Below are 12,982 nucleotides of genomic sequence, written 5' to 3'. Positions count from 1 at the left end.
GCCCATCTGGTTCATCGATTTGACAGTTGAAATAAGAATTAAAAAGAAAAGAAAATGAAAACTCAGAATGGTTGGTTGGTTCAGATGGGCACCATGAAACTGAGACCCACCATGTATGAGATGTGTAGTGTGAGATATCTAATATATATATATATATATTAAAGAAGGTCTTCGGGCTACAGCCCCCCACCATTCAAACACGTGGCCTTCTCATTTTTCTAGAAAAATCTAAATACGTGGCATTTTCTGAGAAGTTGTTAAAGCTCATAACCCACTACCACCATTCAGACAAGTGGCCTTCTCATTTTCTAGAAAGTTAGACACATGGAAATTTTTGATAAATTTTTGCTAAAGCCTACAACCCACTACTATGCTATAGCCCCCCACCATTCAGATTAGGGGTGAAAAAAAAAACCGAAAAGTCGAACGGACTGAAACCAAACAGAAAAATCAGTTAATTGAACCAGTTGGTTGGGTTTCGGTTAACCAATACAGAAAATCAGTGCTTAACCAAACTGACCGGTATAATATATTTCTATATATTTTATATATATTTATGTATATTATATATATTTAATATTTTTATATATTATAAATTAATAAATATGCATTATATATAAATATATATTCATGATATATTATTTATTTTTTAAAGTATAATATTATACATTTATAATTTTTTATTATATTTATATATTTGTATAATATATATTGTAAAAATAAAAAAACTAAAAAACCAACAAACCGAACCGATGGTTAACTGAACCGGTCAACTGGTTAACTAATTGGCTTTAGTTTGGTTTCGATTACCAGTTTTCCAAAAACCAGTAGTAACGGTTCGGTTACAAAAAAGGCCCATAGTTTGGTTAATTGAACCGTGAGCACCCCTAATTCAGACATGTGGCATTCTCATTTTTTTGGAAAGCTAGACATGTAGCATTTTCTAATAAATTGCGACTAAAACCCACATGCCACTACCACCATTCAAACACGTGGCATCCTATTAATAAGATTCAAGAAATAGATAGTTATTTATTAGTTTAACACATGTCTATCCATAGTCTATTAAATACAAATGCTGGGGCCCATTAAAAGATTACCATAAGTCCACGTTTGTTTTTAAATGAATATTTTCAAAAAGAATGTACTTTATTAATTACAAACTTGATGTAAATTTTAGGAAGCAACCTAATTTAACTTTTAAAAATAAATAACTCAAAATAGATTTATTAGATAAATAGTAAATACCAAGTAAAGTGGGTTATTGTTTACCAATAAGATCTCATTTAATATCTTAAGTCAAATTAAAAAAACATAAATTAATAGTGGGTTTCAAATAAAATAGGTTAGAATAGATTGTCAATTACAAAGATGCAAGACCCATATTAGTTTTTTTTTTAATTTAATTTTTGATAACTAAATTATACACACATTTATTTACCCCGTACTTAGTACTCTAGTATAAATGTATAATAAAGAAAACAATATAACTGTATAAGAATGGGACCCACCATTTATAGCATTGATTTATTCCATATCACTTTCCTTTATTTCTTTATCAACCAAAAAACTAGAGGATATTTTTGGTAAAAAAAAGCTTCCACCATCCACACTTTTATATATAACTAGTAAACATGTACTTACCATGGTGTGAGTATGGTTGTGTGGTGACTGAATCCAAATTCCATCAAAATATATTACTTCAATGTTGTACTCCGGGATTTGATCGGTAATAAAAAGGTAGCTGATATCACGCTCCAACTCAGCTAGCCAACGTTTTGCAATGCTCCATGTTTTGGCCTATAAGGCTTCTTCATCTCCTGACAACTTAATAACTCTGCAATCTCGAGGTCCAGTGCGATTAGACCTATTCATGGGCCGAGTAGCCCGATGGCCCGGCCCGCACCCCGATCGGGCTTGGTCATGTAATTAGGCATGCGGGCCTACCTCGGACCTAACACAATAAGCCCAATTGTGTTTCGTGTCAGGCTCGGGATTTGTCAAAAAAGCCTGGCCCGGCCTGACTCAGCATTATATATTTTATAAAATATATAATATGTATTTTATATATTATATAAAATATATAAATAATATAATATTTATTAAATATATATATTTATAATTTAATATATACATTTTTTATTCTTTTCTTTATAATCTCTCTCTCTCTCTCTCTCTCTCTCTCTCTCTCTATTCAGCCGCTTCAGCAGTAGTAATAGTATGGGCTAAATTTCGGGCTCAGGCCCAGGCCCAGGCTTCGAGCTTTTTATGAGGGTTGGGCTCGGGCCCAAGTTGTAGGCTCGATGGTCGAGCTGGGCTCGGGCTCGGGCTTAGGCCTTAGAAAAATCTGTTAATACAGAGTGAAAGCCTAGCCCGAGCCCGGCCCGACCCGACCCATGAACAGGTCTAAGTGCGATATCATGGTCCAGTTCCCAGTATTTATTTATATAGGTTATGGCTCTTCCTTGACCAATGGTATTCATCGTTTTATGCCTCAGATGTGCTTCCAATGGATAAAATAATCTCCCAACATATAGGAGCTGATGATGGGAAAAGGATCATAGTTAATACTACACTATATAACATAAAGATAATTAAAATAATTTAAGTTGAAGAACCACACTCATTTTTTGGACTTTGAGACGTATGGGTGAAATTTGGTCAAAGGCATTTTGGTTCCCATTGATCAAGATACTCATATTCTATTTATAGATTTATGTAGGGCTTATGGGAAATAAATTTTCCATGAGTATCACTTGCCCTGATAAGTGATACCCATCTCCCAATTGGTGGGTAAGTAAGGCCCTGTTTGGATAGACCCTTATAAAGTACTTTCATACTTTTGAAAGTACAAAAGTATGAAAAGTATGATATAGTGCTTGTATTGAATACTTTGTGCTTCTGCTTTCATACTTTTTGAAAGTATGAAAACCCCCAAGTCGTTACTTCATGCTTTTGATGAAATAATACTTTCATTTTCGTGTCACGTGTGACCACCCTTCTATACAATTTTTGACCCTACCTCTGCTTGCCGCTATTGGAGTTAGACTGTCATCAACGATCTTAGCCACCAAACCACCGAAAACTATCATTGGAAGCATGAACAAACATGCTTTTACCAAATAGAGAATGATTCTTTTGTTTTGGAAAGCATACTTCACAATTTTTTTTACCCAAATGGTTTTCAAAGCAAAAGTACCAAAGTAAAAACATTTTATGATACTTTATACTGTTACTATTAAAAGCACAAAAGTAGAAATCTATCTAACCAGCACCTAATTTTTTCACCCGGGGGAAGGTTATGATCAATAATTAGATGGGACAAAATTGCCCCAACAATCAATACCTTATTTAATTGGAAAATAAAAGAACATGGATAAATGCACTTATCCAGAACCGGTTTACCTAGATAAATAACTTTCAAAAAATGAAAGGGGCCAAAGTATCACTTACACTAGCTAGCAAATTTTTAATTTTCATGTACTATTGTGAATAGTCAAAATGAGAAAATAATGTTAAAGTGGGGTATTGGAAGTTCTGAATTGATGTGAGTGTAGAGTGAAGTTTAAATTTTTTTTCTGCTTTTTTTAAGAAAATAAAATTTTATTAATAGTTAAAACAAGGAGGGGGCAAGAGACCTTACCCTAAAAACAAAACTACATAAATTTACAAAACATATATTTTTCTAATAAATAAATGCATGTTGATATATAGGAGAGTGAATGGGGATGTACCTCATATTGGCATCAAATGGTAGCATTTACATCACATTGATTTCGTACCCATCCATCATGTGCTCCTCTAAATAACTTGAGCAATGGTGTGTTTTGAATCCCGGAAGCAAAAGTCCTCATCTTTAGACATTGTAGCATGCACACTTCTTTCGGCAAAGGGCATTTGATGGGCGCACTTCCAAGGTAGACACTCATCATCTTTGAGGAATAATTTACTCTTACAGTCTTCAATTGGGGGAATACAATAATCTTTTCTTTTTCCACCATTTCTTCCTCTTTTCCAACAATTTCTTTTAATGTGTTGCAACTGAATACATATATTTCTTCTAATTGAGAACAACTTCGAGCTAGAGCAAGGGAGAAGAGATTTTTCAATCTGAAACACTGAGATGCTGAAGGTTGTGTAAAAGCTTGAGCGGAGGTTGGCCCCTTCATATGCTCTTGAGTTTAGGTAAATAACTTAGTCTAATTTCTTAAATTGAAAAACTGAACTTCATCACTTCCCTCAAATTCAAACACCACTTGTAACTCGTCATAGCTACTGATTTGAATCTCTTGTAGATTTGGTACACTTTGCAACAGATTGAATGGAAGTGCACACTTTAATTCGTCACATTTTTTATGATAAAGGGATCTTAATTTCATCAATGACCCATTGGGTAGTTTCCCAACGTAGATATGCCTTAAATTTTTCAATAGTCCTAGATACAATTCTTCCAAATTATTCAACAATACAATGTCGTTTTTTGATTTTTCTGGTTCCCATCCCACCACATTCAAGTTCAAGAGACATTTTGCCCTCAGATATCCATCAACAACGAGTATCTTGAGATCACATTTTGGTAATAAGTGTTGATAATCAGATTCTTCAAATATATTCTCTGCATCCTTGTTGTCAGAATAAAGATGCCATAGCATTTCGGCCTTTGGTAACACTGCATTTCTAAACCAACTTAGTAAGGTGTTGATCATTGTTCTTCCAAGTATCAAGGATCTCAAAGTTCCGATTTAGTATAGGGGTGAGAAACACCATACTTGCGTGTGTTGCTAGAATGATAGAAGCGTATATGTATGTCAAATGTTGTCCAGATGGGTAGAGGATGGACATGTTGAGGTAAGGATTTTACATCATCCAAATGGACGTCTAAAGCACTTAAACAAAACAATCTTGTTACCTCACCAAACCTACTACTTTCATCATGCCCCCAGATATTCTTCCAAGAATTGATCATTAGTTCTTCGAGCATTGACAAATTTGATATCACTTTGGATGGAATTGTAAAGGAACACGGGTAGCCTTCAATCTCCAACAATCTTAAGTTGGTTAGTTGTCCCAACACTTTTGGCAGCAGTAGCTCCTCATTCACACAAAAAAAAAAAAAAAAAATTTGAAGTATTTGGAGTCCCCTTAACTGGCCAAGTTGATCTAGGCTATCCCCTTGTTGAGACAGCTCCAGGTGTACACAGGGTGTTTGGAGGTTGGTCAAGGAAAAGAATGATATAGGTAAAACTAGACCAATGCTTCTAAAATATAGATCCAAAACTCTTAGTATGGGCATTCCTTCAAAAAAGGCATATGGGATTGTCATGGTTGTTAACATAACTTTTCTCCCTCTAAACTTGTCTTGCATCAATAAGGTCTAGAGTTGTGGATATTTCAAGTGGTTGGGGAGCTCCCTTATTTGAATGTGCATTAGTGAGATTCTTCTAATGTTGTTATCTTCAAGCTCCCTTGTGTTACTCCTTGGCCACTCCTCCGATTCTTGTCCAAATCTTATTATAGATGATGTTGATAAAATTGAAATACCCATATCATGAACAATGTCATGCATTCTCACATAATTATACTCCCCATCACCAACAGTATTAATATTGTGAGGGCTTTCTCCTTTTAACAACAAGCAATAATCCTTTAAGTTGTTGATAATCACATGGGCTTTCTCCCTTGATTCTTTCAATGTATCCACATTTTCCAAGAGTCCTCCCACCCCATCTTCCACCAATTGCTTTATACTAATATTATGATCCTCAGGAAACAAGCAACACAGTAAGAACAATTGCTTGGTTTCCTCATTTGGTACCTGATCATAACTCCACTTTATACATGAATACACTTTTTTATCCATGCCTCTGATGTTTGTAGCTTTGGACTTCTTTAGTTCCATGGCTGCCTGTTTCCACTCTTATGTCCTGCTTACCACACAATGCCCTTCCAAGTGTGACTAGTGCTAGAGGTAAACCCCCACATTCTGTAGCTAACTCACTTGCTACGATGATGAGCTTAGGGGACTCAACAATCTCACCTACACTCCATCTAAACAAAGCCCAACTCTCTTTCTTTGATAAGATGCCCAACTCAATCATCTTTCTAGATTCACTATCCCCACTACCCATAACATGGCACACATTTTGGTCTCTTGTGGCGAGTAGAATCTTGCAACCTTTGTGCTCACTTCCATAGGGATTTCCTACACGAGATAAGTCTAGTCTCTCCCAAATGTCATCCAAGATTCCTAACATGCTCTTCTCCATCCTTAACCTTTCACATAACTTGTTTGTCCTTATTTCTATAGAATCACTTTGGTTCAAATCTAGACCTAGCATCTCAGCAAATGGACCCCTAAATACTTTCCAATTTAGGAGTCTCGGAGACAACAACCATCACAACATGATAAAAAATTCTATCTTCTTGAGCTTGCTTACCAACTTGTTTTATGAGGGTAGTTTTGCCAACTCCCCCCATACCTTATACCCCAACCACATTGATTCTCTCATCTTTTAATGCCTCCATTACTCTCTCTCCATCCAGTATCTTTGATTCACAAGGCAAGATATCTCCAATTAGGGTTGATATAAAACTGGGAGGAGGTGGAGGAATTGAGACACCGTTCAATTGTGTTGCTTGCTTTGTAAGCCCATCAATCTCTGTTAACTTCTGTTTAGCTTGTTTACTCAAAACGTATCGAGTAGGACAACATCCAATACAACACCTTCTATTATTCTGTACAGATTCATAATCATGATCAAACCACCTTTTTGTTTCTTCTTCAATCAAATCTACATTTTCATCCAAATTTCCACTACTTGAATCTCCTCTCCTTTCATACGAGCTACATCCACAAACTTTTGTAAACCCCTCCTTTTTGCCATTAAAGTTTCCATTTGTTTGTTAAGATCATCGATATTTTCTTTATAGTGAACAAATAACCAATCTCCTTCCTCATACACCTTCCCCCGTCGATAATTGGTTGAACCAAACTACTCAAATATGAAATCACATTCATTTATGATATGGAGAATTGGAAACAACTAAGAAGCTACAAATAATTGATTTTTTTTTCTTTTTTGACTCACTAGATTTTAAGAAGGAACTAAGGTGGTAGAAAAATAGAAACAAAGGTTTAACTACAACTAATTAAAGCAATAGAGTAGGATCTTTGAGAAGGAAATGAAAGGATTCACAATGTACTTATCTCTTTGATGACCGTTCCAACTGCCACTATGAGATTATTTGACCACCTTTCGCGTATGTACTACTTTCTTTTGGTCATTTGAGATGAAGCAAGGATGTGTGTAAAGGTTTTGCTCATACACAGGTGAGGAATTTCAGGAAGGATGCATGTACTGAGAGAGCGTAACTAGTATATATTAAAACAAGGCGGTTAAGAAATTTTCTCACTTTTTTGAATTTTTTATTTTTTATTCCATATCATTTTCAAAACAACTCATGAGATACACTTTCCCAATAACCTAAATAATCTCTTCTCCTAAAATTTCTCCTAAACTACGTCCCCCCACAATCCCCCACTTTCTCTAAAATCATCTCTAATTCCTATTTATCATCTAAAATATCTCTAATTCCTATTTATCTCCAAAATTATCTCTAATTTAGTAGAGAATTTTTCTCCTAAGTTATCTCTAATTCCTATTTATCCTCTCCCCTACTTTTTATCCGTATCTATCTAAAGAAAGTTTGGATTAAAAATTTAAGAATTATTTAAATAATCTAAAAATTTATATAATAACTTTAAAATATTTATTAAAAATACAAAAAATAATTTTATATTTTTACAAAATTATGTACTAAAAATTTAAATTATGTTTTTTGGATTATTAATTTAAATGTTTTCAAATATTTAACAATATGTAATAGATTTAAATAAATAAAATTTAAATAACAAAAATGTAAATGTTTAAATAACTAACTATTTATCATAACTAGATTTTAAATAGTTAAAATAATGAAATTATGTAATAAATTTAAAAATTTTCTTCAAATTAGAAAAGTAATTATAACAGAATATTTAAATTAATAATAATTTAATATTTTACAAAATTAATAATGAAACTATGTAATAATAGTATAAATTATGATTTTACATATTATAACATAATATTGAAATGAATAATAATTTAATATAAATAACTAATTTCACTTATATCAAGTAATAATTCGAGAAAATAACTTTCAAAAAATTAATATTTATTAATAATAAATTTAAACTCTTAATATATATTTATTATATAATTATATATACTAAATTTAATATTTATTTTATTTCTGTAATTATTTATTATTTTTTTGATAAATGCATTTTCAATGATTATGTATAAAAATATTTTATTTTGTTATTTAACAAAAAAATTCAATAATAATTGGAGATTAAACTACTATTATTGAAAATTTTAAATTGGTTAATATTTTTTAGAGATTAAACTATTGTTTGATATTATATTTATTGACTAAGTTAATATATTATTAGTACTTATTGTATTTTTGTAGTTATTGTGTTTTTTCATTATCAATATATTTTGAGTAATTGTGTATTTTTGCTATAAATTTTTAACAATTCTTGGAGATTAAACTATTTTTAATTATTAGAAATGAGACTATTAATTTAGTTGAAATTATAAGTGTTCATGAGTTGGTTCGGTTTAGTTGTAGTCTATTTGGCCAACCAAATAGACCTGGTCAGGTTGGGGAGTTGGTCAACTAAAACCGATTGACCTTTTGTGAAAACCGACCCACTCAAGTTGTACCGGTTTGGGTTGATTTTTTGGTTTGGTTAGTTGATTCTAAATATTTAAACTTAAAAATTAAATTAAAATTTTAAAATTATTTTGCAATTATTAAAAAATTAGATTTATGATATAAAACATTTTAGAGTAAGAAATATGGGATATTTCCCACTTTGCATATTAAAAATTATATTTAAAATAATATATATATATATATTCCATGGTTAGGTCATTCAGTTTTGGTCGGTTTACGAATGGCCAAAGTGAAATTGATCCAACTTGGTCAAATTGGGAAAATTTTGAACCAAATTCAACCTAAAATACTAGAAAACTGACCAACTCTGGTCGTATTGATCGGGTTGGTCAGTTTCATTAGTTTAATGAATAAACCTAACTGAAATTAATTGTTGTTATTTTTGTATTATAAAAAGTTTATTAAAAGTAGTATATAAAATATGAATAATTATTAATTATTTAAAAAGTTGAAAATATAAAACAATTATATACTCTTATGTGTTTCTATTAGGGTCATTTAGTAGAACACACCTTATAGTTTTACATATTTACTTAAACTTGCCTTATAGTTTTCATTTTACTAAAACATCCCATATATTTTACAACTTATTTACTTAACCAACCTTTCATTAAGGAGTGTTTGTTTTGCCGTTAGGCCCATGATTTTTTATTCCAAAAAATACCATTAACACTTTTTTGTACAGAAAACAAAATTGACCAAATATAACCAATAGAGTGGTTGCTTGTGTCTTATTAAGGGCAAAAATGTTATTTTTATTTTTATTTGCTTTTGATTAAATTTATTTAAATGAACATTAGGGTCAACACTATCATTTTCCACTGTCATCTAATGGAAGATTGAGTAAATCCATGAAACCATAAGGGGTATTTTAGTAAATGACCCTTTATATTATTTAGCTTTTGCTTAATAAATCCCATGCATTGCATAGGTCCTTGCCAATGTGCACATATTAATGTGCATTGGGAACATCACCCATATTGTCATGGGGAGATGTTGGGCGCTAATATGATATCTAAATATGGATAGTGAACAATTAAAGGTGGTGTTTGGTATTGGTATTGATGCCGTTGTTTCAAAAAATAGTGACACATCAGCACCATGTTGGAAAAATCGGTTCTTCAGAAAACGATAACATGTTTGAAATCATTTTTCCATAAAAGTGGTATTTCAAACCATGCTTTGAAATTTGAAAAGGGGCTGGTTGCTGCCAATGAGGACATGATGTGGATTTCTTATAATGGGTACCAATGCTGAAAATAGATATGGAACATTGGAATCAAATAGAAGGTGTTACCGTTGCCCCAGGAAACGTCCTACTTGGCATCAACATTTCCAAGCAAACAAAAGACACCATTTTCTAAAAAAACAGTGGTGTATATGTAGCATCGATGCCAAACATATACCAAGTGTAAGAACAATCACTTGGTATAATATTGATAAAAACTTGGCTGACAAATAAAAGAATGCGAGTTTGAATTTGAGGGCAGCTGCTTCATGCTTGTGAAAAAATATCAAAAGCTAGGCTCCATTTCGGAGTACAAATACAAATATATAGAGCACAAAACCTTTTATTTTATATTATTTTATATGTATTTATACAATACATATTTGTATTTATACTCCTTCCAAACTGAGCCTTAGGATCATACATAATCTATGCCTCCCAATGCCCCAAATAATTTGTTTCATAACTAGTCAACCCCAAAATAATTTTTTTTTTAACACTTTTGGAGTGTCAATAAATTCTTCAATAGTAAGGGTAGCTTTGATAATAGTTAAAATAAGCAATTTTTAATGACAGTATTTTGTACTTTTGGTAGCTCATGGTTGTGTCCCCTTTAGAACCGGCCGAAGCTATATCCCATAATTTTTACACCCAAAAAAAAAAAAAAACTTTTGTTGCTTTTTCTTTAATCAAAGTCTTTATTGGATCAGATAAGGATGGATTTGTATACAATCCATCAATGCTTTGAATTGGATCGGGTTCAATCCACTCCAATAAATACTTTGGAGCGTTAAATTCGGACCGGTCTAATTCAATATATCTTATTGGTATCCACTCCGTTCAAATTGACTTTGATTTGGATGGTATCCAACCCAAAATCGGAGGAGAGTCATTTAAAACACAGTTTTGTCAGATTTGGGCCGTGATTAGGCCCAATGTTAGCCCAAGTAGGCCCAAATCACAACGCCCAAACCCAGTTTGTCTGGGTTAATCCATCATCATCGTTGACGGTTTGACGCTACCTTTCGTCTTCATTGATTCTCTGATTTCCTCCGGTAGCTCGCAGCTCGGAACCCGCCAATGACGAAGTTCCAGTAAAATCTCGTTATTTGTCATTCTCCAGAATGCGCTCGAAGGACCGGATATCTTACTTCTACGATGGTAAACTGCTCTTTCCATTCCAATTCGCATGTTATTAGTAGTAGGTTTCAAGTACTCCAGCTCTCAATCTAAATTCAGTTGTAATTCTCATCTGGTCACTTGGAACAAAAACCCTTGATCTGTTTAATTAGGTTCTGACTCTCAGGCATTCTTCTCTCGCGCCAGGCGCTGTTAGACAAAATAGACCAGAGACAATTGTTCACTTTGTTTGACCTGGTTGTGCTCAACAGTGTCTCTGTCTTTCCCGGTCGTCCTTACCTTAGTGCTTATTCTACCTCACATTTATGGATTTATAATGATGGTTTCTGCTGCAAATATTTTATTAATAATGGGTTTGTTGACACCAGATGCTTGTTATAGTGCTTCAGAGAGACTATCAAGGGAAGACGTCATATGGAGCCTGCCTATTCTTTCCTATCTTACCCTTCTACTAAACGAAAAAATTGATGCACATTTGTCCATATTCTAGTTGTTGTCAATTTGGAACTCATTGTGAGAATGTTGGCAAGCTTGAAATCTATCATGAGAATGGTTGTTAAAGGAGGTATATCTATAGCCCCAACTCATATTGAGATAGAAGTGATGCCCCTGGCTATTGATGTATCACACAAGAGTTGCTAGATCTTTTTCTGCCAGAGTGAATATATTATCCAAACGGGTCTATTGGTTAGCAGATTCTTTGGCATATGGTTTGAATAGGAGAGTTAGCATGTCATTCAAATTATATTGTGGCTCAGCTTCCAAGGGATGGATTTTGTCGTTCTGGTTTTATTATATTGCATCACTTGTTTTTTTTTGAGTTTTGTCTTCCCTTGCTACGTATCCTTTCTGGTCATGTCCTTCCTTGTTCTCATACCAATCACAATGAGACTAAAAAATATTGTATTTCAATAATCTTAAGAATGGTGGGTTGAACAAGGGACTGAAAGTTCATCCTGCCAGTGGCTTAGTTGCATGTTTTTTACTTACTTATAATTTGGTGTGCATAAAGGTTGGGTAAAAAGTTGTATATGTTGTCTATCATCATCATTATCATCTGAGCCTTGTTCTGACTATATGGGATTGACTACATGAATCCTGTTTTGCCAATCTATTCTGTTCAATGTCATATCCATTTTCAAATAATGGATACTTAAACCATTTATTACTACTTCCACCCAAGTCCTGGTCTGCCCCTGTCTCTTCTAGCCCCTTTAACTTGTAACCAATAACTTCTTCTAACGGGTGCTGTAGATGGTCTTCTATGCATGTGACTAAACCACCTCAGTCTACTTTCTCTCATTTTATCACCTATTGGAGCTACTCTGTGGTTCCTTCATGTGACTTCATTTCTGATCCTATCATTCCTAGTTTTTACCACTCATCCATCTAAGCATACACATTTCTATCACTCTTTTTTTGGAAATGCTGTTTCTTAATTGCCTAGCACTCTGCTCCATACAATATAGTTGGTCTTACAACTTTTTTATAGAAATTTCCCATCCAAATTAAATGGAGAGCCCTGTCAACCATTCTGTAGTCTTAGGATTTGGTTGAGAGAAAATTGCTCAGATGCATTTGAAATTCAGAGGGTTGCTCTTTTCTTCAGGTTTGATGATGTGTGCTGTTGGATTATTTAAAGGCTCTATAAATGACAAATTGGCAAACTGAGCCATGTTACATGGCCAGAGTTCCGGTTTACAGATTGGTACCATGGTGTTAACAACTTCACCTACATAGAGACCATATATGGATCTACGGCACCTCAGTCTGAACATTATGGTATCTTTTGCAACATTTTGCATTACTGAACCAGAAAGATCCAAC

At 33.3% G+C, this 12,982-nt stretch overlaps 1 protein-coding gene and 1 pseudogene across 2 annotated transcripts in view; one reads left to right on the top strand and one right to left on the bottom strand.

Annotated features, from left to right (window-relative positions):
- Nucleotides 1-5,374: 5,374 nt before the first annotated feature.
- On the bottom strand, nucleotides 5,375-10,144 carry LOC148851926 (putative disease resistance protein At1g61310; annotated as a pseudogene).
- A 683-nt stretch (nucleotides 10,145-10,827) lies between these two features.
- LOC148851925 (histone deacetylase 9) overlaps nucleotides 10,828-12,982 on the top strand; it is a 74,341-nt gene continuing 72,186 nt past the window's right edge. The window contains exon 1 of one of the 2 annotated variants that reach the window (XM_088946757.1): nucleotides 10,828-11,176. In XM_088946757.1, the coding sequence (XP_088802883.1) occupies nucleotides 11,140-11,176 (37 nt within the window). In that variant the 5' untranslated portion in view covers nucleotides 10,828-11,139. The remainder of the gene's footprint in view (nucleotides 11,177-12,982) is intronic. The other variant, XM_088946758.1, reaches the window with a different exon arrangement.

Source organism: Nelumbo lutea, chromosome 5 (genome assembly GCF_056320005.1).
Source record: "Nelumbo lutea isolate HS-2025 chromosome 5, American lotus-T2T, whole genome shotgun sequence".
In the NCBI taxonomy this organism is placed as follows: Eukaryota; Viridiplantae; Streptophyta; class Magnoliopsida; order Proteales; family Nelumbonaceae; genus Nelumbo; species Nelumbo lutea.
The sequence above is the reverse complement of the archived record's forward strand: the minus strand, read 5'-3'. Positions and strand labels throughout refer to the sequence as shown.